Below are 27,945 nucleotides of genomic sequence, written 5' to 3'. Positions count from 1 at the left end.
CAATTAAACAGAGAATTTGTAAAATTAGATGCGGTTAAAAATCCAAGGGAAAACCTGTAACATGTTTTTTGTCAAAGACAAAGCCAATATTAAAAAAAAAGAAAAAAGAAAAAGGAAAGAGAGAGGAGCTGTGGAAAAAGGAATGAAAGTTAATGATAAAAGTGATTTTAAACTAAGATTAATCCTTAGTGATACATTTAGAATCTGCAGAAAACTAAGAGACTGAAAATATCTCTTATATCCAAAAATACTAATTTTTAAAAGCAACCCTATCCCTCTTAAAGAAGATTAAATGTTTGTGTTGAAACCAGATACCAGCAGCTATGGTACACCTACAGCCCTAAGGAGTAATGTTACTGACACCTGAAATAACTGGGAATGATTACATTTCTTATACTATGAAACTTTTTTATATCTAAATGTCTTACATGAAAAGAACAGTGAACCTCTTTGAAGCCTTTAGGACAATAAAGAAGGAAAACGGCCTAATGGTTTTCGTCCCTCTCTATAAGGTTCCTTCTTTGTAGGAACGTACAGGAGTATCATTTTAGCACATTAAGCAGCTAATCAGTACTTGGGTTTCAGGACCACTACTACTTAAGATTAGGAAATACAGGAAGAAAATACATATAAAATAGTCTATAATGGTGACATTCAAGCTGATCTCATAGAAGAATTGATGCAATTTTTCAGGGAGCAGAAGACCTCTAAGTAGATCATTTTCATAGTATTCTGAACACTATTCCTGACATATACCATACCGAGGGTATTATCTTTATTCTGCATTACATTTTCCGGAAAAAGAAGTTGTGGGAGATTAAAGAACGATTCCTGAAGTCTGAAATCTGTGAAAAAAAAACACAAGATGCTGTAAAGTGTTAGCTGATGGTTACAAAGGGCCTTCAATGATGTAGTGGCCAAAAGTTAGAATACTCCTCCCAAATATGCTGATTAAACCTGGCATACATAAAGTAGTACATACTTCGGTTTTTACGAAGAGCTCTTTCATGGAAAATGTAAGCATAATTAACTTTGAAATACAATGTCACAATCTGTTAACACCCAGATATTCCCCAAATTTATGCTCATATAAGTTCTAACATAGAGGCAAAACATGCTAAAAGAAACAGATTTTTTTTTCATAATATGTTACAAACACAGGGGAGTACAAGAAATGGAACCATAAAATACCTGTAAATAAGCCTGGACTCTTCAAAAGAAATGACAAACAGCTGTCTAAGATGCTTCAACTTGGTAACAATAAAGTGGTTTCAATGGACAACACACATGTACTCGTCAAAGAGAGAAACCCTGATTGATTCATGAATTCAAAGTCTGTGTCCATTTTACCCTCAACTAGCAAGAGAATCAAAGTCCGCAGCTTCAGAATAAAGGTTATCAAGAAGAACTGCTGTGAGGAGAAAGAAGAAAGGAAGCCAGAATCACCTAATCACAATGACCAAATTCCTGAGAGAAGATTTAAGGAAGAAAGGCTTTCTGATTGGCAAGATATAACAAGTATGACATAAGGAATGTCTAAATCAGGATTACACAGAAAAGTGTATTATTGAAGCAAGTCTAAGAATTAGTAAGGCAAATCTTGGGAATTTGGTTTAAAAGGAACTCTATAGTAGTTTAATTTTAATAGGTATATAGATGTCTAGAGATAAATACATGTTAACTAAGAGTCATGATGATCTCATACTTAGTGGAGTCTATAGTCAACAAGGAATTTACCATTAGGACCAACTAAGAATTTATATGCAAGAATGACAGAAAGTGTACTTATTGTTAAGCTATCAAAATATAATGATGCAATATAGCTAAGCATCTCTGTAACTGTTGTCCTGAAAGAAGAAACAGGTTTCTCTATTATCATTTTGAAATTACTATGTTAAATAGTAAAAAGACCTAAAAAAACAGCTTTCTTTCCTCAGATCCTATAGATTCTCTCTTTATGTCTTCATTACCCTTTCTCAGGGGCATTAACATTACAAGGAATTGTGACTTTTTACCTGTCATCTTACAAAATTCTTTGAAAGTATTTTTCCTCCGAAGTTCAGAATTTTGACCTCTGCGTGTTGCAACAGAATTTTGTATTTTTACAGTCACATTTCTGATATTAAGTTGAAGTGAAAGCTTAAGTCAGCAATAGTATAGGAACTTATGTAAGAAACTAAAAAATGAATTTTGTACAAATATCAAAGTCTAAAATGAATTTTCTAGGCAGTGTTCAAAAGGCTTACAATTACAAAATTTTCAGTACTCGGAGACTGACACATAAATAGGATTAAGTTAAAAAAATGCTACTGGTCCAAATAGGAATGTGCAACTCAGGAATGTCCAGGATAATTCCTTCTGGAGAGGGGCTGACTGTGGAGAAAGATCCAGCCTCTTAAGACTGCCACACCTGAGCTTCCTTTTAACTACATTTTATGGATGGCAATGGATGCTGGTCATTTTAAAATTCAGAGTGGCAGATACAGCAAGAAAATAAGGCTACAAGTATCTAAAATAAAATCTGCTTAAACATTTATTGACAAAGGAAAGGAAGTTTTCTGCATTCTACAGTTATAAAAGCAGCTAGTTTGAGAATCCACAGTTCCTTATGTAAATCAATAGAAAAATAGGACTTATTAGTCTTATTTTAATGGACACTTAAAAATAAGGTTCGAAATTAGACCCTTGGAATTAAATATATACTAAATATTTAAGAGTTTCACAACTATTCAAGATTTTAAACCTCAGAAATCTACTGGAAAAAAATTAAATAAAGCTCCATGGTAATGCCAAGTCCAGCATAACTATCCATTCATTCATTCATTTCTTGAATATCTTCTTTTGCTAGGTAGCTGGGATAGGGCTGAAAGCCATACAGTGGATCCGATACAATAATAATAAGAAAGTCCTATAATTTGGTTGGATGAAGGGAACTGTGGAATTAGCAGCAGGATGGCTTTGGCATAGTAGCTTTTAAAAAGTATCAAGAATATACAGCATAGGTTTGAAGCAGTTAAGAGAATTGTTAAAGTCATATTTTAAAAAATCTACTTTATAAAAATCAGGGGGTGCCCACCCCAAAGAGATTTGTTTTATACTTAATGTTTAAGACCCCTGTGCCATTGGGCCCTGATTATTAATGTTCTTAACTATTAATTCACCAATGCAGAGAGTAAAACTCCATTTACCTGGAAACTATACTTAAAAATATAATAAAAGGTACTTTTTCTTTAAAAGCTAACTTATGCTTTAGATTTTAGAGTTGACTGCTCCTGTCAGTACTTTAATCCTCTCTGCCCTCAAGTTGTAAGGAACAACGTAGATGTAAGGAAGGAAGAGTACGAACTAACATGCAGAATCCAGAAAGCCAGAACTGCTGTGTGGAAGGGTCTGTGTTGCAACAGTGGTCGTGGGAAGCGAGGCAACCGGCTTCTTCTCATCTTCTATTGAGTCTTTTGATGCCTCAGACGGCTGGGATGTGGTTGAACGTCCAAATCTTGAAAACAACATTCCTCCCAGGCCCTTTCCGATGCTAGCGGCCCCTGTATTTCACAAGACAGGGCAGTCAGTCTGCTGAATTACACCACACACCAAGCTAAAGAGCACCATCCAGTTACAGCCAACTGGCAGAGGAACCAAGCCCTAGTCATAGTTTTCCAGGGTGGGAACATAGGAAAACTGTAATTTATATTGTAGGTTTCTAAGTAAAAATGGTGTTGCACAGAATGAGAGTTGTACAAGCTGTAGGAATATAGCTTACAAAAAAAGGAATAAAGATTCTATTTTATTCAAGTGATCATAGTTTATTAAATTATTTGGTAAGTTTAAAAACTTTAATAAGAACCATGGCATTGACATGGGCATATATTTACTATTGATATGCTTTACTACTGAAGTGAATATTTTATAAGAAGCTATCATAAACAATCTGTATGACAAAGTGAAATATCAATGAAAAACCTATTTATAGTGCCATCTTGTGGCATTTTATATTAAGACAACCCGTAACCAAGAGCAATGGACTAATTCAAGTTGCACATAATTGAGCTCCAGCCCTACACCAAAGATTGTGGCTGGTGCTGGAGATCATTTAAAGAGAAATTAAATATCCTTGTTGCCCCCAGAGTGAACACGGTTTGAGAGACTGTTAAGACACGAATCGGAGAACTTGGGGGGGGGCACCCTTAGAACTCAAGTATTCCCTCATTTTACAGATGAGGCAGCAGACCTTTAAAAATGATGTAACTTACCCAAGATCTTACAGTAGGTGGCAGGGCCAAGATTAAAATGAGGGTCTTGATTCCCAGACCTTCTCTTGTCTATCCAGCTATCTCACAGTCTAAAATTACAAGATCTGATCTAATTGGAGAACCGTTAGGGCTTTTGGCTCTCAATATGAACAGTCAGAGGGTAGTTAATTCTAAACACAGGGATTAAATGTTGGATGTTTTGTAATAAACAGAGTATTTTCAAGTACCCCAAATTTAATGCCTACCTTAAAAAGTGCTTCTATTTACTGATAAGAAATACTTAAGAGGAATTACCTAATATACTTGCTTTGCCTATATTTGTTATAGATTCCCCATAGTGTCGGCGGGACAAGACTGGTGAGGTCACAGGGCTTGGTATTGTTGAAATGCCTTCATTTTCTGGAATTGAGGTAGGTTCTTTTGCTGGGTGGAGAAAGCTTGGCTTCATATACTCATAAGGTAGAGGATTGGAAGTATTATACCAGTGGATCTGGACAGGTGAAATGTTGCTGTAGTGTTTCAGTATTAACGGTTCTAATCTATAAGCCTTGATCAAAAAAAGTTCAAAGAAACACATTAAGGCACAATGCTTGGATCTTACTAAACTGTTTATTCTTATTCTATTGCATGCTCAGCAGACCTTGGGAATTCAAAAAACCCTGGTATTTCTAACATGCATTCTTATTTGTTTACTGTTAATAATATGTAATTAGTCTAATTATATACCCTTAATGATGAGATTATAAAAAAACCAATTAGCGTTAGTCTAAGCTAACAGTGCCCATTAATTTGTTTTTCAGAGAAACAGATTAATTTTCATTATGTTCTGATATCATCTAACAATTAGATTTATGTTAGTCTGACCAACAAAGCTGAAGCAGTAAACAGTAAACTAGAACACGATAAATAAGGTCAACCTGTAATATTTTAGGAGCTCTTAGTAAGCTCTCTTTTCAAACAGATTAATTTAGTAACAGCACAAATTGGATGCTGACACAAGACCATTTGTCTAACTTGAAGAAAGAACGATAGCGCGGAAAAGGCAATGAACGGATTTGGCCAATTAGAATTAGAATTCCCCAAGTTCCTATTCTGGCCTCCCTCGCTTGTCAACCGTGACACCTACCAAGTTACGAGGTCTCAGAGACCCTGTTTTCTGAGGTATAGGAAGGAGAGTAATGTTTCCTACCTCACGAGGATGTTGAGAAGAACGGATAACGTCTGTAAATACTGCCTAGCACAGTTCTGACACAAACTTTATTAAAAAAAACTTCAAAAAATCACAGGAAAACTATAAAATGGGCAGTAAAAATAACTTAATACACTGACTTTGGAGCCCCCCCTTTATAATATAACAAAGTTAAGATTATACCCAGGACAGAGTATACAATGACAACTCCAGAGTTGCCCTACGAACTCAAGTTCACTTTCAAGTTATAAGGCAATGAGTAAATGTGTATTAATGAAATACTTAATGTCTAGCTGGGTGTTTTCACATATATCATACTTAATACTAACAACCTTATGAGGTAAAATATTATCATCTGCATCATATAGATAACAGTCTCATGAGAGGCTTGGCCAAGACTGCGCAGTCTGTATTTGAATCTAATACTAGTTTTCAACTCAGTAAAATTTATTTTGTAAATACAGCACTTTTGATTCTTTAGCATAGAGGAGATTTTCTAAAATTCTTGTATTTAATCAATATTATATTTACTTGGTACTAGCTAAAGATCTTTTTAAAGACAAAGCTATTTTTCTGAGACTGAAAGCTATTTAAAATGGTTTTAAATTTAGTTATACCTAGCCTTGTTCCCAAAAAAGATTTAAGGAAGCATTTTTCTCATCTAAAAATCTTACTTGGTATTAAATGGCCTACCTGGATGCACGATCACTGGAGTGTTTACATTTAAACATTATTAACAGTACAAACGTAACAGGGAATATAAAAACCTCAAATTTTATATACCCACCATGCTAAAATAAATTCATCCACCTTTTCATGTTAAACACATGAAATATTTGAATATTTGATAATACTGAATAAGGGGACCTAACAGACACATTTCAAAATTGTAGCATGCTTCAGAGAAAGAAGAATTTAAAGTGAGATTTTAAAATTTATGGTTGCTGGGTTATTGGTATCACAACTGGTAATGGTTTGACAGTCGAGAAGACTCCTGTTCTGGGTATTAATTGTCCATAGATAATATTTTTCATTATGCTCTTACACTATAACATAAACAGATCATTTCTAAGGTATTTCCTGAGCCCTAAATTAACCAAAACACAAATGTCTTAATAATAGGAATCTATGAATATATAATCAGATAAATGAACTCGTTTCTCATTAGTTCAGTTGTACCCTGCAATATTTCTTACAGAGTCTTTAGGAACGATTTAATATTGAGAGAAAAGCATCTATAACTGCTACTTACCACTGGATCTGTTGGATGAAAAATATTTAGTAACCGGTTACAAATTTCTCTGGGCAAAATATGATCTTGACTTCCAGTGTTTCCTGGGCGGATGCCACGCAATGCCAAGAAAACAGCTAGTGGGGATCCCATGCAGAAGAAATTCTCAACCTAAAATGATAAGTTGTCTTAAATTTTAAAACTGGTTAAGTGTTTTCCAGCAGAATTTGGGTACAACATAATATGTGGTAAAAATGCAAATAATAAAATTATCTTCAAATATAAGTTTTTTATGAGCTTTGTTCAGGTGGTATCTGCATTATTAGTTAATTATATGCCAACCATTAATTATTCTAAAAACCTATTTTCAGAAGCAACTTCATTTTCCTTAAGTCTACTAGAAAACAAAGAACGAGAAGGAGGAGGAAGAACTTCTTAGTTTCATTAAGCTATTATTTTGCATTAAGTAATATTCTAGGTGCTGTGAAGTCTATTGACCAGTAAGGCAGAGCTTCTGCACTCAGTTTACAATCCTGTGGGGGAGGCAGAATAAAATAAATGAATACAGGAAAAGACTGCTATAAGAGAGTAAAGAAAGAACGAATTCCAACTCTGAGGGTGTTTACACAGGAAGAAGCATTTTTTCCCATATTGTTTGAAATTTTTTAAAATTCCAGTATAAGTGTTTATTAGTTTCAGGTGTACAATATAGTGATTCGACAACTCTACACATTACTCAGAGCTCATCACAGTAAGTGTACTCTTAATCCCCTTCACCTAGTTCACCCATCACGACCCACCTCTCCTCTCCTCCTGGCAACGACCAGTTAGCTCTAGGTATTTAAAGGATCTATGTGTTTGTCTTTTTGTCAATTTGTTTCTTAAATTCCACAAATGAGCGAAATCATAATGGTACTCGTCTCTGACTTATTCCACATAGCATTACACCCACTAGATCCATCCACATTGCTGTAAAAGGCAAGATTTCATTCTTGTTTATGGCTAATATTCCCTGGCACATATATATCACATCTTCTTCATCCATTCATCTATCAATGGACATTTACGTTTCTGCCATAATTTGGTTATTGTAAATAATGCTGCAGTAAATATAGGGGAGCACATACCTTTTCAAATTAGTGTTTCTGTATTCTTTGGGTTAGTACCCAGTGGTGAATTACCGGATTGTACGGTAATTCTGTTTTTAATGTCTTGAGGAACCTCCATACTGTCTCCCACAGTGGCTGCACTAGTTTGCATTCCTACCAACAGTCCACGAGGGCTCCTTTTTCTCCATGTCCTCACCCACACTTGTTGTTTCTTGTGTCGTTAATTTTAGCCTTTCTGACAGGTGTCAGGTGGTATCTCATTGAAGCTTTGATTTGCATTTCCCTGATGGGGAGTGATGCTGGCACCTTTTCATGTGTCTGTGGGCTACCTGTATGTCTTCTTTGGAGAACTGTCTGTTCATGTCTTCTGCTACACAGGAGGAAGCATTCACGTTGGTGATAAAAGGTAAAAAGGATTTCTACATTTGGGGCTGGGTCATTGGGGCCAGAAAGGAGGACATTTTAGATTGACAGAATCACTGTGAACTAAACCAGAGGCCGGAAAGAATCTGGCTCAATTTAGAAAATAGAAATAGATAGAGTTGAAAAACTGCGTGTCAGGAAAATGTAACTTGGAATGAGAATGTACAGAACCTTGACTATTTGACTAAAAGAAGTAGGACTTAATTGATTTTATAGGTAGTAAAGAACAGGATTTGACCCATGTTTTAGGAGGTTGGTAAACTTGGTAGTAGTCTGTGGATGAACCAGAAAACTGAGAGTCTGGTGACTCAGAGACAAGTTAGGAAACTACAGAAAGTGTTTAGGCAAAAGCTAATCTGAACTGGGCAGGACAGGATGTTCCATTCAGAAATGGAAATGGGAGAAGTGAGGGTGGAATCAACATGACTGAAAGGAGATGGGGATGAGGAATGAGTCAGAGGCAAGTTACAAGCTTTGGGCCTTGCTGACTGGGAGAGTGAAAGGAAATGGAGAACCAGGATAATGCAGTATACATGGAAGCCATGGGAGAGGGTTTCTAGAAAACTAGTGTGGTCAGCAGCACTGGATTATATACAGTACGCCATACCTCTCCCCGCTAAGGTCACCCTACATCTCTCATATGTCCCTTGATCCTGATAAGTGAGACATCTCCAATTCATCCTTCCCTCTCCTCCCCAACAGCAAAGAAGTTATTCCAACAGACTCCAACACTGTTCATAGACTTTCATCTGGACTGCACTGTAACTATATTGGCTTTTTGTTTTGTTTTTAAAGATTTTATTTATTCATTTGTCAGAGAGAGGGAGAGAGAGAGAGAGAGAGAGCACAAGCAGGGGGAGCGGAAGGCAGAGGGAGAAGCCCGCAAGGAGTCTGATGTGGGGACTGATCCCAGGACTCTGAGATTATGACCTGAGCTGAAGGCAGACTCCCAACCAACTGAGCCCCCCAGGCATCCCACGCACTGTAACTATATTGTAATTACCCTTGTCCCTGACTCCAATTTTATGTACCTTTAGTCTCTTTCCCCCACTGCATCCAAAGTGATTCTTTTTTCCCAAATGAATGAATATATATTTTGAAAATGGTACCTTTATGTTAAAGAAGGTATGAGAAACTTTTTGTTTGTTTTTAAAGGACTGGTAACTTCGACATGTCTGAAGCCTGAAGAAAATTAACTGTGTTAATTAAAATTATAGGAAAAAGCATTTGAAATAGTGACACAGGTGAAAACACCAATTTTGAAAGGATTAAGATAATTAAGATAATAAAGGATAGAGAAAGATACAAAAAAATAGGTGAGATAGAAGCTATGTAAATCCTTTCTCTTTTTTGTAAATCTTTCTGCTCGATACACACACGTATATATTTAGATTGACAGAATCACTGTGAACTAAACCAGAGGCCGGTTTACACCTAGCAAATGCTTTATGCTTTGGTCAGGCGTTTCATAAATGTTTGTTAAATTGCCACATCCCTGGAATAAATAACTTTTCTTTATGATTGGTATGCAGTTTCACAGACAAACACACCAAGTAATTATTCTAGTAATGACCGCTTTAGTGATATCTACACCCATCAAAGGATTTTAAAGGTGAAAAAGAGCTTCAGACATTTAATCTAACCTCCTTGTCCGGAGACGAATAAAAAGATGAATTCAGGATCTTAAATGATTTGGCTGCCAGTACATAATCAGTTAGCAGCAAAGCTTCATCATCAGAAACAAAATTTCCCACTCTCCACACCAGTATTTGTCAATAGTTTGCTTTTTTCTAAGTTCAGTGGTCACCTATAACAGATCTAACATCTGTATTCTGAAAGTAAACCCATCTATTCTGCTCCTCTTAGATCTCTGGAGTCCTAAATATTTGCCAATTCATCAGATATTCCTTTTTAAATTTCAGATTTCTGTATTTTTTCTCCATGAGTAATTAAATAACAACTAAAAATCCGTATTATTAGATGACATGTGACTATGTTTTAGAAGAGTACACAATTACAGTGCATAAGCTCTAGTAATATGATATTGAATTTTGAGAACCTAATGTACTTGGAGGATCATACTCAAGTCTCCAGTAAAAACCCAGGACTTGAAATACAAGAGTTTACTTTTTCTATCAGATCAGTTCTACATATTTAACACATTGATTATATATAATAATGGTGGTAGAGATGGAACTCAAATTCCAGGTGGAGAGGACTCCAAAAACCACGCTCATATGATTTTTAAATAGAAGTTATACCTTTACCGTATGGCTTTTAAATATGCTAAGTTTAAAAAGAAAACATTGTAAGTCATTGAGATAGGCTCAGTAAGAAAATTCTGATTAAAAAAAATTTCTGCATCATTCCATCACTCAACCTGGATATTAAGTTCCTGTGATAAAAGAAAGAGGTTTCAAGAAGAGATAATATAGTACACTATCCCTGGATATACATTCAAATGGAAATGAGTCTTGAGGAACTTGTGCCAGGCTCCATTTAACACTGCAAACAAGTTCTCTGTTATGCAGCTATAGGCTGTATCCTTTCCAACAGTCAGGTCAATGTTCACATCTCTCTGTCACTTTTTATTCTTCTAAATCACTGCTTTCAACAGCTCCATTCTGATGCTCAAAAACCCTGAAAAGTTTCCCACTGTCCAGTCAAATATAAGTTCTTTATTTCTCGCTTTTCCTATTATCCCACAGCCCCTTGCCCAATCCTGCGCATTCTAGCTGAACTGTTTTGCCTGCCCTAAACTAACCACATACATCCCATCTTGTGTTTGTCATATACTTCTCATGGAAAGAAATGCCAGCTTTCCATCCCTAAAATCATCACTGATTATACTTCTACTTATTTTTCCTATCAGCCACAACTAGCTGGTTACTGAGGTTTGTTAATTCTAAATGCTAAATATTTCCCAAATCTGTCTTTTTCTCTTCCCGCTATTTGAGATTATTTCATGTTCTTGGAGGTACTATGAAGTCATACTCTTCCACATCTTTGTTAGGCCGTTCCTTTTATTCAGAATAGCATTTCTCCTTTCCTCCGCTTGGCAATATCCAATTTACTGAGATCAAGTACAAATGTCATTCCTTTGTAAACCTTTCCAGGCAAAATTAAACCCCCTCTCTCCTGTATATATCATTCTATACCCTGCTAATAGTACCAATAACACTGTGTTACAGATCCTGAGGGTTGGGGAACCATCTTGTCCATTCTTTTCCTTGTAGAACCCCCAAACTAGCAATGGTCAACACACAGTATGTGTTCTAATATACATTCATTTGAAAGAAAAATTCACATTTCACTTGAATGCTAATGTCATGCTTCAAATGATGTTTGAAAAGAAATTGAGCTGAATAATGAAAATCTCATCTCTCTTTCCTTACCTTAAATTTTAAGGCAGGTGTTTGTGTCATGGATGATGCCTTCAATCCATGTAGTCGTTCTTCTATTTCTCTCAGCCTAGGAAGCAGTATGAGATTACATACTAATATTTATATTTATAATTTCATAAATATTAGACGCTTACTAGTTCACTAAAGAAAAGGATGACCCATTATCCAATCCCTCAAACTAATCCCTACTGACAGTATTTAACAAATGCATCTGCTGTAGTCTATAAATGTTTATAAAATGATTAGTAAAAGTAGCCCTACTCTTCATAATAGCTGCTGTTAATAGCTTTTGGGGAGGATCCTTCAGAAAAATGTGAGGCAAATACAAGCATATATACATCTTAAAAAACACACACACCGAATGTTCATACCATATGCACTGTTCTAGGTCTTTCTTTTTTTCTACTTTTTTTTTTTTTTTAATTAAGATTTTATTTATTTATTTGACAGAGAGAGAGGCAGCAAGAGAGGGAACACAGCAGGGGGAGTGGGAGAGGAAGAAGCAGGCTCCTAGTGGAGCAGGGAGCCCGATGCAGGGCTCGATCCCAGGACCCTGGGATCACGCCCTGAGCCGAAGGCAGATGCTTAACAACTGAGCCACCTAGGTGCCCCCCTTTTTTTTCTACATTTAATGATGAATCTTGGAGGTCTTTTCATTTCATTGCCTCGTGATCTACTTCAATCTTTGTAACAGCTGTGTCATTGTCCTTCATACAGATCAACCACAGTTTATTAATTCTCTGCTGATGAGATGGGTTATTTCAATTTTTTCCCATTATAATGCTCTGTATCTACTTACATTTAATAAATAACAGAACTAATTTTTTTAAAAGGTGCAGTTCATTTTCTAAACCTGATTTTTTTTTAAACTGGATTTTATGTCTCAAATGCTGCTCCGCTTATATTTTCTCTCAAAACTATCAATTATTTCGACACTACAAAATTCATGTATCTAGCCTATGGTACTTAATATTCTAAATGAAATCCTTAGACAACTTCTATAAGACTAAAATAAATCCAAGGCTTCCTGAATAAAAGTATTAGTCAACTAAATTGGTTGTTTTTATATGATGCTACCTATCACGATCAGGGACTTTTCGCTATTCCACTAGAACTGACGGGATGCGTTAAGAGCACAGAGAAGAACAGAGCACGTAACCACAGCTGAAGACAGGAATGTGGTAAAGAGTTATAAGACAGTATCAGGAAGGCCACAAGTGATCCAATAATCGTGAATCTGTGAAAAAATCGGCCAAGGAAAAAAGGGCTTTAAAATTATTTTCAGAATAATAAGACAGACAAAGGCCCATCTCTAAGATTCATAAAAACTATGAAGGATTATAAACTGGTAAACATTTTCGATAGGGATGCTGTGTGGTGACTCAGCTTGGAATAAGCTTTAGCTTTCGCTCCTAATATTGTGAAGAAGAGATGGAAGGAAAAAGAAGATGATGACAAAACAACTTTGTGGTACTGGAACACAGATGTAATTAGCATGAAAATTAACAAAACAGTCTCTAGCTGATTAGTCATGTTATCTAATAATCTTCACACTCCGAATACCATACTTTTCTTTATCATGAAAATCTTACAGTGACCTCCTAAGAAGTCCAGTAATTCCACAAGGACTGAAAATGCTTGAAGAGACTGGGTAGTTTACCGTCGCTTTGTTATATAGAGTTCGTCCAGCAGATGTCGTTCTTCATAGCTCATCCATCGCTCATCCGGCAGCTCTTCTTCCTTCTGCAGCAACTGTTCATAGAGTCGAACTGGATTCCAGCCAGTCATTATGTCATAAGTAATCACACATCCCAAAGAATGTGACACTATTGAGACTTTACCCCCTTTTTCTTCAAAGTCTGGATTCCGAGAACAGAAAAGGGAATATAATCGATTCAGCTCCTGCTGAAGGCCTTTAACAAGCTGTTTGAAATAAGAAAACATCATCATATTAGAAATAATCACTCACTTTGCTATAAACTTTATTTCTAAACGCAAATACATTAAGAAAGAAAAACAGACATTACTGGCCAAATAGACCTAGGTCTATTTTATTTTAACAAATAAACTCAAGCACTTCAAAACCTAGCAGAAAATGAAGAAAAGTATAATGTGTAATCCACCCCACCACTAAAGAATGAAGGCAGATACTACCCACCTACATCTTTTCACAGTCCTTAAACCAACTATATGAGCCAGCAGTTTCATAGACTGAAAAAAAAGTTCCATGCAGATTCCATTAAGTCTTCCAAAGAGCCCCTTCAAATTTTTTCTTCATTGCAACTTATTCATATGCTATTCTAAATTTTCGTACCTTGTAGTTTTAAGCTATAGTGAATTTTATTTTATTTTTAAAGATTTTATTCATTTATTCGACAGAGATAGAGACAGCCAGTGAGAGAGGGAACACAAGCAGGGGGAGTGGGAGAGGAAGAAGCAGGCTCCTAGCAGAGGAGCCTGATGTGGGGCTCGATCCCGGAACGCCGGGATCACACCCTGAGCCGAAGGCAGACGCTTAACGACTGCGCTACCCAGGCGCCCCAAAGCTATAGTGAATTTTAGAAAAAGAATATCTGAGTTTATGCTAACAGGTGTGCTAACATATATATATTATTTCATTATGCATTTAGATAAGAGTAATGTAATGAAAGGCCATTGTATGATTGAAAAAAAAAAAGCTAATGTTGATTTAGTCGATATTCCAAGACTCTCATTAAGCTGGCAATATGTATACGAGTAAAAAGTTGCTTTATGTGGTTGCAAAGCAGGGCTTTTTAAGGCTAAAGTTTAGTAATGTGGGAAGTATCTTAGTCATTTTTCTTTGTAAAATTGCTTCCTTTGAAATTTAGCTTTAACAAATATTAACTGGAATACTCCATAAAGTCAGAAAAAATGCTTGTTAAACCCATACTGGGCCCTGACCTGAGTTTAAGGCAGTTCTCCCCTCTTCCTGTCATTGCTTACTACTATTTGATTATAAATTTCCTGCTTGATATTAATGTAATTCCTCATTTCAGTACTAAGTTCTTAATATGCCAGCTGCTACTCTGACATCCAAATATTACTTACGTCTTACTTCTATTTTTGGTCTTGTTATTTCGTCTCAAGAGGCAACTAGCCTCCACTAGACTTTCCTGAACATTTTCTACCTGCTGACACTAACTGAAAATCATTCGAGCATTCCTGCCCGGCAGGATTAGCAGCGACGTGAAAGAAGGCATGGTGCTCTCTCTTGATTGTTGACATCACAGAACTCTACAATGCAATACTCAGGTCTGCTTAAAGCTACTGAAAGTATGTGTTGGGTCTGATGAAATATATTCAGCCAATGAAGGAAGAGGAGGATAGGAGGAGCTGCTAGCCTGTGTAAGGGTGATAAGGGGCCTTTTCACTAGGGAGAAAGGCAAAGGTTTTACTTTAACTGGACATTTTTTTTCTTGGGAAAAGCCAACTCCAACTTTCAAAGTGCATCAGGATCACATGGAGGGCTTGTTAAAGACAGATTGCTAGGCTCCAATCCATAGGGTCTGATTTAGCAGTTCTGGACACCACATTTTAGGAACTACTGCCTTAGTGGCAAATGTATATAAAAATCTTCTAAGACGTGGGTTGTAGATAATTCCAGTCAATATGGTTTAAGGAATAGGCAGTGTGATAATAATTATAGGGCTCTGCTCAAAGGGAATTATAGTGTAATGCTTTGGACTTAGCTTTGAGAAGAATACCAAGTAACCCTTAAAATTTGTAATTTTTTTTTTTTAAAGATTTTATTTATTTATGTGACAGAGAGACAGCCAGCGAGAGAGGGAACACAGCAGGGGGAGTGGAGAGGAAGAAGCAGGCCCCCAGCGGAGGAGCCCGATGTGGGACTCCATCCCGGAACGCCAGGATCACGCCCTGAGCCGAAGGCAGACGCTTAACGACTGCGCTACCCAGGCGCCCCATGTAATTTTCTTGATTTATAATCTAAAATGAAAGGAGGTGCAGAAAAAGCTAAGGTATAGATAAGATAAACTCCTTCAAAAGCAACATTTGTTAATAGTTTTTACTTTTGAAGTCCTTGATTTTAAGACTCACACCATGTAAATCCAGAAACACTAAAAGACAAGTACTCTGGCAAAAGATATCCAATCTTTTTGTTTTCAAATACCACCCTCCCCATCAAAATTTAAAAATTAAAAAAAGGAAAAGATCTACCAGCATCTCTACCAGTGATTAACCTATTTCATATCAAAAAATTTTAAAGTATTTCTCACTATACCAATACTTCAGTAATCACATATGGATAACAAAACAAGGATAAATATCCAAGACAGAGAAAGTCTATTTGATGTTAAAATATTTCACCATGGAATGAGAAACACAGAATGGACAGTTTCTGAAGAGCTGATGCTTTCATCTGTTTTAACCATATACTTGCATAGAAGTGGTTTTCATGTTTATTAGAACATTATCTAGATATGGTAGCATTTTTAATCTTTGCCCATAGCTTACATATACAGGAATGTTTGTATTCCAAAACATTATGATTTTGAAAGCCAAGTTTTATTTTGTTTTATTTTTTATTTTTTTAAAAAGATTTTATTTATTTATTCGACAGAGATAGAGACAGCCAGCGAGAGAGGGAACACAAGCAGGGGGAGTGGGAGAGGAAGAAGCAGGCTCACAGCGGAGGAGCCTGACGTGGGGCTCGATCCCATAACGCCGGGATCACGCCCTGAGCTGAAGGCAGACGCCTAACTGCTGTGCCACCCAGGCGCCCCGAAAGCCAAGTTTTAAACAGTTGTGCACTACCTCGAAATGCTTTTATAAATCATCCAGTCAGCACCAAAATGAGAAATCCACCTCTATTTTGTGTCCACAAAGTCTACTCTAATTAGGGTTTCTTCTCCTTCTCCTCACTGATCCAATTATATTCTCCCAGCTAATGATCCCTTTGTGACCAAGTATATTCATTTGAGATATATGAACCAAGATTAATGATATACCCTGTGATATTAATTTTATTAGCTCTACAATATTATCTAATCAAGTCAGCTAACCTCACATGGTAGGCAACTGATGGCTTTTCAAAAGCTTAAGAGTTTTTAATTTTCGTAACTGCTGCTTAAAAGTTAAACTTTATGAAGAAAATCAACCCAAAAGGAAAAAGCCAGCAGTTTCAAGAGAGAATCCAAACCAACAAAGTATGGCTGAAGAATATAATTAGTCCTTTGTCCTCTCTGCTTCAGGAAGTTTTAATGAGAAAAAGTAATTTAGAGAGTTTTAGTCATATGCATCAATTGAACGATTTTCAAGTAATAATAACAAGAGATGGCCACGACCATTCTCTTTAAAATTCTTTATTTTTAAAAGTCATTGAAAAGAGAGTTCAGATGTACAAGATGTATAGTTCTCTCTGGATTTTTCATGTTACTTTACTCAGGGTTAAACTAAGGGCCAAAGGCTTTCTGATGTCTCTGTAGTCTGGATTAGTTTCCTTTCTTAAAATGGGTCCTTAGGAAGTATGACCTGAGAAGTACTAATTGATACACAAACTTTTCCCTTAACCATGGCTTTTAAGGATTATTGGCACAATCACTAATTAGGGTCCTCCCATGAGCATCTCACAATCTCCAGCGAAAGGGGAACTAAGAGATTATCTAATTTAAACTGCGGTGAAGGCAGGACTCCCTTCAGTGGCAGCCTGGTAAGTCGCTCAGCATCTACCCCAGTGAGTGTCTACACTCTAAGAGGACACCTCTAGTTTTTAAAAACTTTTTTCCAGTTTATTGTGATATAATTGACACATAACACTGTGTAAGTTTAAGGTGCACAACATAACGATTTGATCTATGTATATATTATGAAATGATCAACTAATAAGTTTAGTTAAAATCCATCACATTATTTACAATTTTTTTTCCCTTGAGACTTTTTTTTAAGGCTGCTTTAGTTACTTACAAAATTCTTGTCATTAGTAAACAAACATGTTCCTTTCCATATTTTCTATCACTGATCCTTATTTACTTTCTAGAGTTAACAGAATAAGTCTCTTCCTTTTTTTTTCTTAAATGGGAGACCTTGAAATACATAAAGACAGATAATTAATCACAACTTGAGAATCTAAGGAGGAGGAATTGTACTGGGAGTTCTATATACATCTTTAATCCTCATGACAACCTTTATCAGGTAGGTATCTTCTGTCCATTTTATAAGTGAGGAAGCTGAGGAAGTGGGAAATTTGATCTAAGGTCACATAGCTGGTTAAGTGGCAGGTTTTGAATGGCATTTATTTTACCTCCAAAGGCTGAGAGGAAGGGGGGAAAAAAGGCTCTTTCATATGCCTACCGAGTAAACCAAACAAGGTTCATTCACCAGGCAAGATACAATTCTAAAGACCTCCTGACTGCTGTTATTTATCACTACTTCCCTAAGGAAACAACACTGTTTAAAAATAATTTAATCTAGAATACTGGCTAACATCAACCTGGTGCTAAATGGGCTTGATTTGAAGAATCATCATTTTTTTAAGAACAATTTTTTCCTGTTTCTAAGTTTTCTTTTGTTCTTCACAATACCTTAAGCAATGTTTCCCAAATTTCCCTGATGGTATCACCAGGGTAACTGTTAAAAAACCCAAGTTCACAGGCTCTACCTCACACCCCCTGAATCAGAATCTCCAGGGAAGGGACTGTGGAAACCATTCTTTTTCATTCCTTTTCTTAACCTTTTACCTGGAAATAATTTCTAATTGATAAAATGGTGCAAACAACAACAACAACAAAACAACAAAACAACAACAAAAAAACTCCACAAAGATCATCCATATAGCCTTTACCAAAGGTTTATCTATTGTTAGCATTTTATCCTGTTTATCATTCTGTCTGTTTCTGTAGCACACACATCCCTGTACATTTTTTTGTGACCCATTTGAGCATATATTACATACGTTATCGTCCTTTACCCCCTAAATACTTCAGTATGTATTTCCTAAGACTAGGAATATTCTCTTCCATACTCAGAGTGTAGTAATCAACTTTACTTTGATATATTTGAATAAATTTACTCTGATATAACATTTCATCTAATCTGATCTACCATCCACATTTTGTCAGATGATTTAATGACATCCTTTGTAGCATTTCCCCCCATCCAGTACAAGTTATGGTCTAGGATGAGATGTTGTATTGGGCTATCCTGTCTTTTCAGCCTCCTTTAATCTGGAACATTCTCCACAGCCATTCTTGTCTTTCACAATATTTACATTTTAAAAGAACACAGTGCCATTCTTACTTTATTTGAACTTCCTCATTCTATGTTTGCTTGATGTTTCCTAATGACTGGAGTACTGCACAAAAGATGCTGTGTCCTCCTAATGTCCCTCATAACACCCAATAAAGGCGTTGCCTAATTTCTCCACTCTATACCTGTTTTTTTTTTAATGACTATGCAAATATCTTGTTCTTCATCAAAATAATGCCTTCAATTAAGCATCCACTCATGAATCTTGCCCAAGCCTCTTTTACCTGATCCTACCATGACAGCTGCAAAATGAGGATTGTCCTCCAGCATTCCCTCCATATTATTCAGAAAGTCCTTTGCGTTTATGGTCGGCAAAGAAGCTTTCTCCCCCATTTGTGTATCGATTTGTAAATCATACAGATTATGAATTTCTCAGTGATTTTATAACTCCTTTTTTTTTTTTTAAAAGATTTTATTTATTTATTTGACAGAGAGACAGCCAGCCAGATAGGGAACACAAGCAGGGGGAGTGGGAGAGGAAGAAGCAGGCTCATAGCGGAGGAGCCTGATTTGGGGCTCGATCCCATAACGCCGGGATCACGCCCTGAGCTGAAGGCAGACGCCCAATGACTGCGCTACCCAGGCGCCCCTGATTTTATAACTTATTATCCCTATTATAATTCTATATTAAAACTACTACTACCAATTCCTTGCAATAAGTAGTAATAATTACTTGATTACTTTGGTGCTCAAATTGTTCCAGATTTGGCCAGTGGGATGTGCTTCTTTAATTTGGCTCCTGTGTCCTTGTGACCTGCCCCATCATTCTCTGGAGCATTTTCCTACTTTCTGTCATGACAAGTTGTTGAAGCTTCCACCTGTACCTATCTTACTCCAGTCTGAGTCAGCCATTTTCCCAAGGAACCCTGCTTATTCTTAGAGGGTAATAATAGTATTGGAGACAAAGATCCGGGTGCTAGGTATGCTCATTAGATTGTGGTACCCTCCCTTCTTGGCCCTTTCAATGCACACAGGTGGGTAATATATGCGTATATATGTATATAAATATACACTTAAATATACAGACATCTATACACACCCATATATTTTCAAAATCATGAATTCACATTTATACCTTCAATTCCAATAACCCCCATGAGACTGTTGTTTTTCCTATATTTTTAATGAGTACCCCAAGTAATTGCTGTAGTTAAGGATGTCTGGGAAACGCTGCTCACGATGGATGATGAATCTCAGCCACAAGTTCTCTGGTGCTTTTCCACAAAATTCAACTGGATTAAAAGACAAACTAATTTAAAATGCTGGGTGTTCTTGGGGCACCTGGGTGGCTCAGTTGGGTAAGCGTCTGACTTCGGCTCAGGTCATGATCTCAGGGTGCTGGGATGGCCTCATTAGGCTCCCTGCTCAGTGGGGAGCTGGAGAGCCTGCTTCTCCCACTCCCTCCGCATCCCAGCGCCTGCACATGTGCGTGCTCTCACAAATACATGAATAAAATCTTAAAAAAAAAAAAAAACCAAACACTCTGGGTGTTCTCTATTTCATTTATCTTAGCTGTCAGTTCCCTCTTTCCACTGAGTATCTGTTTTATTCAACTCCATTCCAAAGGTAACTATTTTTGGAGATATAAGAGTAAAATAGAAAGGGACTACTTTCTCAGCACTAGCCAGTGGTCAGAGCTTTGAGTCTGACACTTTTCTCTTTCCAGTTTTTCCTGTTACTAATGTCAACTTAAAATTTTTTTTTAAAAAGCTCTTATTATTAGTTTTGGGGAACATGTCTCAGTACGTTTTACCCTTAAACATTCAGGATACCTTCTTAGGAAACCTACCAACCATATGTGTATGTATAAAGGATACTTATGGTTTATGAGTGTGTATATATGTTATATGCTCTCAGCCATTCTCGTTCCTTTTTTTCCCCCTTACTGGTTTCACTTGCAATACTATAGTTCAATTTCCTAAACTTTAGTGCATATCCAACAATGCCCAAAATATACTATAAAGGACTATGAACACATAAATTATCAGTATTCTACCTCATGAACCAGGCCTTCCTTGTTGGGTTAGAATGAGGTCCAGCACAGTTTCTTTTTACTGTTTTTACTGTTTATTGTACTTTGTTTTACCGTTATCATGCGGAGCAAGGCAGACTTTGCCCCATACTGGGGTATGACAATGAGGGACTATAGAAAGAGGAATGGTGAAAAATCCTGAGGGGATGGCAGCCCGAAGAGAAGAAAGTTCTGTGGCAATTAATCTAACATATTTCTATAGATATGCAAGGGATATCCTGAGTGAGGTCAGGGATGACTCTGAATGAACAGAATCAGAAATGAACTGGCTTGGAGCAGCACAGAGCAGCTCAAATGGTAACTACTCCTTGTACCAGTTTCTTCATCTTTTGAATGAGGATACTAACTATATCTATCTCATAGGGTTTTTATGAGCATTGGACAAGCTAACACATGCTAGGTAGTTAACAAGGTTATTCCTACGCAACAGAATTCTTTTTTTCTTACCAATAACGTGACAAAATGTATTCAGTGCAGAGTCTCTCATCCCTCTGAATAAGCTTTTACCCTCCCCTTCCCCCCACCCAGGGTTATTTTTGCGATGCATCAGCAACATTACTACTTAAGGAACTATATGAATTCACTACAGTGACACAATAAAAGCAAGTCTATTACAAACAAAAACTTGAAGGAAATTTCTTAAGTGCCTAAAACTTTCTTGTGAGGAGAATAGTTGTAGATATAATCCGATTTAGGAAAACTGGTATTTTTCAAAGAGCTGTTTTCTAACCAATCTCTGACTTCCAAGATTATCCATTGTACTAAGGGTTTCCCAATGCGTAGTTTGAAGATAATCAAATTTACTATTAAATACAGGCTATTTATAGGTTAATGGATTCCTCTAAATTCTCATTTGCTTGTAAAAAAAAAAAAAAAGCATAAAAATTTAAAATTCAGGACACATATGCTATCACTCTAAAAAATACCCAACAGCAACAAGATAATCATGATACTTACTTCATCTCTATAAAGTGGGCTAGTATAATACATGATGTCCATTGCACTGCTGTTCAGCATATCCCTTAAACCTCGTACTTTGTCAGGAGTAATGGAATCGACAGTGTCTATAAATTTAAAAAAAAGATTAAACTTACAGAAGATCTTTGTTTTAGGGAAAAAATAAATTGCAAAAAAAAATTACATTCTCTGAAACAACAGGTCTTTAAGTTCATGTTTAAAATTCAAGAGTGGCTTTGGATCTAATGAACCTTCCCTTCTTGCAAAATGTTGAAAGAACAAAAAACAAAAACAGTAAAAGACTAAAGGGGACACGGGAAGGAAAGGAACATTAAGGATGAAAGCCATTATCAAATCTCTAAAGATTTACCATTTTTTCTTATGTACTGGCTTTTGCATGACATTCAGGGGCACCCAGAGCAAAACCAGGCCAACTCTATCCTTGGAACAAGGGTTAAGGAACACAACCTCACTCTTCCTGTACCTCTTTTTCTGTTTCCTTTCTCTTCTTCTTTGGCCTCTGTACCTTGGGCCTGGCAATACCCACGTGGAATGCCTACTGCCATTGGTGGCAAACCAGCAACAAATTAAAAAATTCCCCTATGCTTTACATACATCTTTCTTTAGTGAACCCAAGATCCTATGGACAAAAGCTGCCAAACTACAAACACGCACAAAGGCAAATCAGCAGAGGGCCTCTTCAGTAAACAAGATAAAGTTGGTATAATTTACTTTTGAAAAAAGAAAGTCACTTACACTGCCCTGCAAACAATTTAGCACTCCTGAATTACTGCTAACCCATGGAAATTCTACCTTGAGAAGCTTGTTCTCCGAAATGCCTAATAAAATGATCAGAGATGCAGGAAACTTTGCATTTCCCACAAAAATACAAGCAGCCCTATACTTGGATAAATATCATAATATGAAAGCACAAGTTAGGCAGGAGAAGGCTTATATTTTTAGTCTAGTGCAGTTTCTCTTACCTTCCAGTTTTTCACTGAATTGGTTTATTTTTATTTATTCCCTACTTTAATACAATCTAATAATGACTGGAAGACAACGATTCAAGCAAAAGCTAGAAGTCTTTTCAAAGATGTAAAAGGTATGGGTAGCACAACCCATTTTTTAATTGTAAAAGTGAAAGATGTGACTACCATGCTGATACGAAGAGTTTCAATGCCATTTTAATGCATTTTCAAAAAAAAGTTTTTACTGTGAAATACGCATACATACAAAGAAGATACTTAATAAATATGTGCATCTGAGAGAATAATTTATATATGGGAACACATGTTTCTGCTACCTAGCTTAAGAATATTGCCAGTATCTCTGAAACCCAGAGTATATCCCTAAATGATCACATGCCTCTCCCTAAGTAAACACCAATAAGAAGTTGGTGGTACACTCTTGCTTTATAGATTTATAGATTTACTACATGTTCATTAATATTAATAACTTTAGCCAATTCTATAGCATTTATTATGTGCCAGAGCTTAATATTTTATTTCATTTTGTCTGTTTCTGAACACTATGTAAATTGAATTATTTCACTCCCAATAGTGTGCTTCTGAGAGTCATTGATGTTGACCCATTTGGTGTAATCCACTCATTTTCACTGCTGTATACTATTTCACACATATCTAACAACATACCCACTTTCCTTTGAAAGACATTTGGGTTGTTCTTAGTCTTCTGCTAATATAACTATGCTCCTAATAACACTGTTGTACAGGTCTCCTCGTGCACATGTCTAGGAGTTTCTTTAGGGTATATACGTCCAGGAGTGAAACTGCTGTGGCATCGAGCACGTGCACACTGAACTTTGTAAGAATATGTCAAACCATCTTCCAAAGTGATCGTACCCATTCACACTCCCACCAATAGTCAATGAGCATTGTCAATGCAGTACAGCCTCACCAACATCTGGTATTGTCACTTAAATTTTTGCCTGAAGGCTGAAAGATATTTCATTGTGGTTTTAACTTGCATCTCCTTGATTACTAGAGAGATGTACATTTTATAATATATAAAAATATATAATTAAAAATATATATTATAAAACACAGACACACCTATATATATACACATATGTGTATGTATGTGTCTGCCTATCTCCACTTAAGTTTCCCATTCTTTATCCTGGATATTAAAGCTTTGGTGATTATATCTGTTGCTCTGTTGCAACATCTTTTCCATTTGTGGTTTGTCTTTCATTTTTTATGTTGACTATTGAGAAAAAGAAGTTCTTAATTTCAGTCTAATCAGATTTACCAATGTTACTTTATAGTTGTGTTTTTGTGCCTTATTTTTTTCCAATATGTTTTAAAGTCCTGGCTTATGTATTTGATCTTCTGGAATGTGAGGTACGAATCATTCCCCACCACCCCCACCCCAGGATAACTGGCTACCAAGCACCACTATGGGACAGGCCATCCTTTCAGCTGTGATCTTTAACGCTGGCTCTGTCATACTTCAGGTTTCCAAACTAAGCACGGATCTGTTTGAGGGGTCTCTAGTCTGGTGCACTGACCTGTTTGCCTATCCTTGTGCCAATCTAAACGGTCTTAAATACAAAAATTAAAAATAGTCCAGTTATCTACCAGCACATGACACCCTCTTCACTCTCTTGTTCTGTATCTTGGCTATTTTCGGGCCTCCGATCTTTCTACAATAATTTTGGGATTAGCTTGTTAAGTTTTATGAGACTCTATTGGGATTTTGATTGGGATTGCATGGAATCTATAGATCAGTTTGGGAGAATTAATATCTCTAGGATATTGAACCATCCAATCTACAAAAATGACCTTTGTATGTATTTAAAAATTATATTTACTATCTTTTGTTTTTTTCATTTTAATATAAGTATACATATTTTATTAGATTTCTCGGAACCTTGTATTTTTATGCTATTCTGAAGTTTTGCTGGCATATAGAAATGCAGTTATTTTTGCATATAGATCTTTTATTTCACAACGTTGTAAATGATTTAATTCTAGTAATTTTTCCTTAGATTCTTTTATATATTCTGTGTAGACAACCATAAGACCTGCAAATGAAAACATATCTTTTCCATCCCTTAAAACTGTTATTTCTTTTCCTTATCTCATTATGCTGGTTAAGACTTCAAATTGAGTATCTTTTATAAGAGCAGAGTATCCTTAGCTTGTTCCTAATTTAAAGGAAATGATTTTAGCCCTTCAATACCAATGAGGACAATGACGGTAAATGAAGGTAAATACTCTTTATCAATGTTTTTTAATTTATAAACAGTAAAATTGACCCTTGAGTTTTAAAGCACATATTCTTTCGCATAACCACCATGATAATCAGAACACAGAACTGTTCCATCACCCTAAAAGGTGCTCTTTTAAATTTAAACTCTCCCTTAAACCCTGTAACTGCTGATCAGTTCTCTGTCTCTACAATTTTGCCTCTTCCAGTATGTCATATAAATGGAAGCACATATTATGCAGCCTTTGAGACTGGCTTCTGTAATAATGTAATACTGGGATATACAGCTGACCCCTGTACAAGGTTTGAACTGTGTGGGTCCACTCACACATGGATTTTTTTTTGGTATATACAGCACAGTACTGTAAATGCATTTTCTCTCCTTATAGTTTGTCTTTTATAATAACGTCTTTTATTATTCACAATAAGCCTCTTTCAGCCATACCTGAGTTTATGCTAATAAGGTGACTCTTGAAGGATGGGAACTGACTGCCAGAGGAACCAACCATGTGATTAGAGGGTTGAACTTTCTGCCCCAACCCTGACCTCTGTAAAGGAGAGGGCTTGAGACTGAGGTCAATTGCCAGTGATTTAATCAATTATGCCTACAGAATAGAACCTCCATAAAAACTCTAAATAACAACAGGGTCTGGGGAGCCTCTGGATTGGCACACACATGGAGGGACTGGAAGGGTGGTACACTTGGACAGGATATGAAATCACTGCACCCCTTCCCCATACCTTGCCCTACATAGCTCTTTATCTGGCTTTTTATTGTATCCTTTGTAACACCCTTTTAAATCAGTAAATGTGTTTTAAACTAGTAAATGTAAGTAAACGCTACCCTGAGCTTTGTGAATCATTTTGTGAATCTGGTAAATTCCTGAACCTTCGGATGGGGTCACCGCCCTTCCCCAATTTATAGCCAGTGAGTCAGACGTACAAGTGACGATCTGGAATGAGTGATGGCATCTGAAGTAGGGGGCAGTCTTGTGGGACTGAGCTCTGAATCTGACTGCACTTTCTCTGGGGAGTCTGTGGCAGAACTGAGTTAAACTGCAGGACAGCCAGAATTGGAGAAATGGTTGGTATGGGGAAAAACCTCCGTATTTTGGTATCAGAAGTGTTGAGAATAGAAACAGTGGTGTTTTTCCTTTAGTCTCACTCACCATAATGCCTTTAAGAGTCTATCACAGTAGTTTAAACCTGATGGAAAATAACAGATTCAGTTTTATTAAGTGTTAATTCATCTACACTGTCTAAATTCCTGAGCAGCCTCAGAAATCTATCTGGGTAAATGGGAAAAGCCCAAAAGATAGTGTTAATTACACTAGAACCTTACATACAAGTTCCTGCTGCTGAGAAGTCTTCTTTGGTCACTAGTATTTTTTTTTTTTTTTTTGAACTCATTACAACTGTGGATACCTATTTTGGTTTATAAGCTATAAGTGACATTCTTAACTGACTATGAGATAGAATCACAGACTTGGAAGAATCTGTGGAAATCATCCAGGGAGGCAGGTTAGTGCCGATGAACAAGAGCTCTGGTATCATACAGATCGAGATTCCGTCTGCCATTCTAAGTTAAATTCATTTACCTTTCACCGAGTTTCAGTTTCCTTATCAGTGAAATAGAGCAAATAAAGTGGGTACATTTCATAGACACCTGAGAAAATTAAATGAGAAACTCCATGCAAAATGAACGATGGAGTGCCAGGCACACAGTAAAAGCTCCACAAACAGCAGCCGATATCATGTCTGAACAACTCTTTCACTTTCCAGATTATGCAAATCATGAACTGAAACATGCCATCCTGATGGTTTAAATATTAAAAGGTCACAACTTTGTGCATATTTTAGCTAATAACTCTTTTAGGAAGCAAACAAAAATGATTTTAAACAAATATATTGTATAATTTCTCTATGGTAGATTAGAATGCACCAGCCCAGGGAATGCAGGAACAAAAGAAAAAAAACACCTGAGATTTTATCTTCCAAATATAGGAAAAGAAAATTATTAGAAAGAAAATATAAGCTCATATGGAATTGTGGACAATGTGGACAATCACTTTCTGTCAAAAACTTGAGACAGTATTTTTTCTCCCCACGTGCTCCCCACATCCTCCCACTGCGCCCCCTAATCCACGGAAGGCATGCACGAAAACTGGGCTATCTGTGAAATCTACATGGTGATCCAAATCAACATACATCAATTATTTTAAAAATCAATCACAGACCTGTACCCCTGAAACAAATAATACATTATGTGTTAATAATAATAATGAGATAAAAAAATAAAAATCAATGGATTTTATTTACTTAAATAATCTAGAACAAAGACTGAATATACCTCAAGACAACTAAATGAAAGACACTTTGTTTCCAATGAGCAACACTTTGTTTCCACTGACTAAAATCACTTAATTTTTAAACAAACTGTACCTCCATCAAGAGTAAGTTTTGACCTCCACTCAACAGGCAGAAATTCAACATGTGTTGCGTGGTTAGAGAAATGCCTTTCTTCTATTTTTCTTGCAGCTTCTCTCATCCTGAAAAAACAGAATAAAAACAAAACAACATATTATCAGAGTAACTTCTCACATGTACTTACACGGTATAAAATGTCTTTAATCATGTCACTTAGACTTGCTTCTAACTTCATCCTATAACATTTCAATCATTATTACACTATGCAGTTCACAAGACTAGGAAACCTTAATTTTGAAGATATTTCTCTAAATTTGTTATCTATGATTTCAAATATTACAAACTTTCACATTATACTCTAAATAATTATATGTGTAAATCTTTAGTAGAGAGAGCAGGACATCAAAT

At 36.3% G+C, this 27,945-nt stretch overlaps 1 protein-coding gene across 4 annotated transcripts in view; it reads right to left on the bottom strand.

Moving 5' to 3' along the window:
* The window catches only part of DDHD1 (DDHD domain containing 1), an 86,877-nt gene that overhangs the window by 7,237 nt on the left and 51,695 nt on the right, over nucleotides 1-27,945 (bottom strand). For 2 of the 4 annotated variants that reach the window (XM_045810393.2, XM_045810395.2), the window contains 8 exons: nucleotides 27,553-27,659; nucleotides 21,880-21,986; nucleotides 13,267-13,529; nucleotides 11,598-11,673; nucleotides 6,692-6,841; nucleotides 4,545-4,797; nucleotides 3,351-3,542; nucleotides 762-845 (listed from right to left, as the gene is read on the bottom strand). In XM_045810393.2, the coding sequence (XP_045666349.1) occupies nucleotides 762-845; nucleotides 3,351-3,542; nucleotides 4,545-4,797; nucleotides 6,692-6,841; nucleotides 11,598-11,673; nucleotides 13,267-13,529; nucleotides 21,880-21,986; nucleotides 27,553-27,659 (1,232 nt within the window). The remainder of the gene's footprint in view (nucleotides 1-761; nucleotides 846-3,350; nucleotides 3,543-4,544; nucleotides 4,798-6,691; nucleotides 6,842-11,597; nucleotides 11,674-13,266; nucleotides 13,530-21,879; nucleotides 21,987-27,552; nucleotides 27,660-27,945) is intronic. The other 2 variants (XM_045810394.2, XM_045810396.2) reach the window with 1 other exon arrangement.

The sequence above is a fragment of the Ursus americanus genome, chromosome 26, assembly GCF_024610735.1.
Source record: "Ursus americanus isolate L20-20 chromosome 26, mUrsAme1.1.p, whole genome shotgun sequence".
NCBI classification, from domain to species: Eukaryota; Metazoa; Chordata; class Mammalia; order Carnivora; family Ursidae; genus Ursus; species Ursus americanus.
Note: the sequence above shows the minus strand (reverse complement) of the source record. Positions and strands in the feature narration are given on the sequence as shown.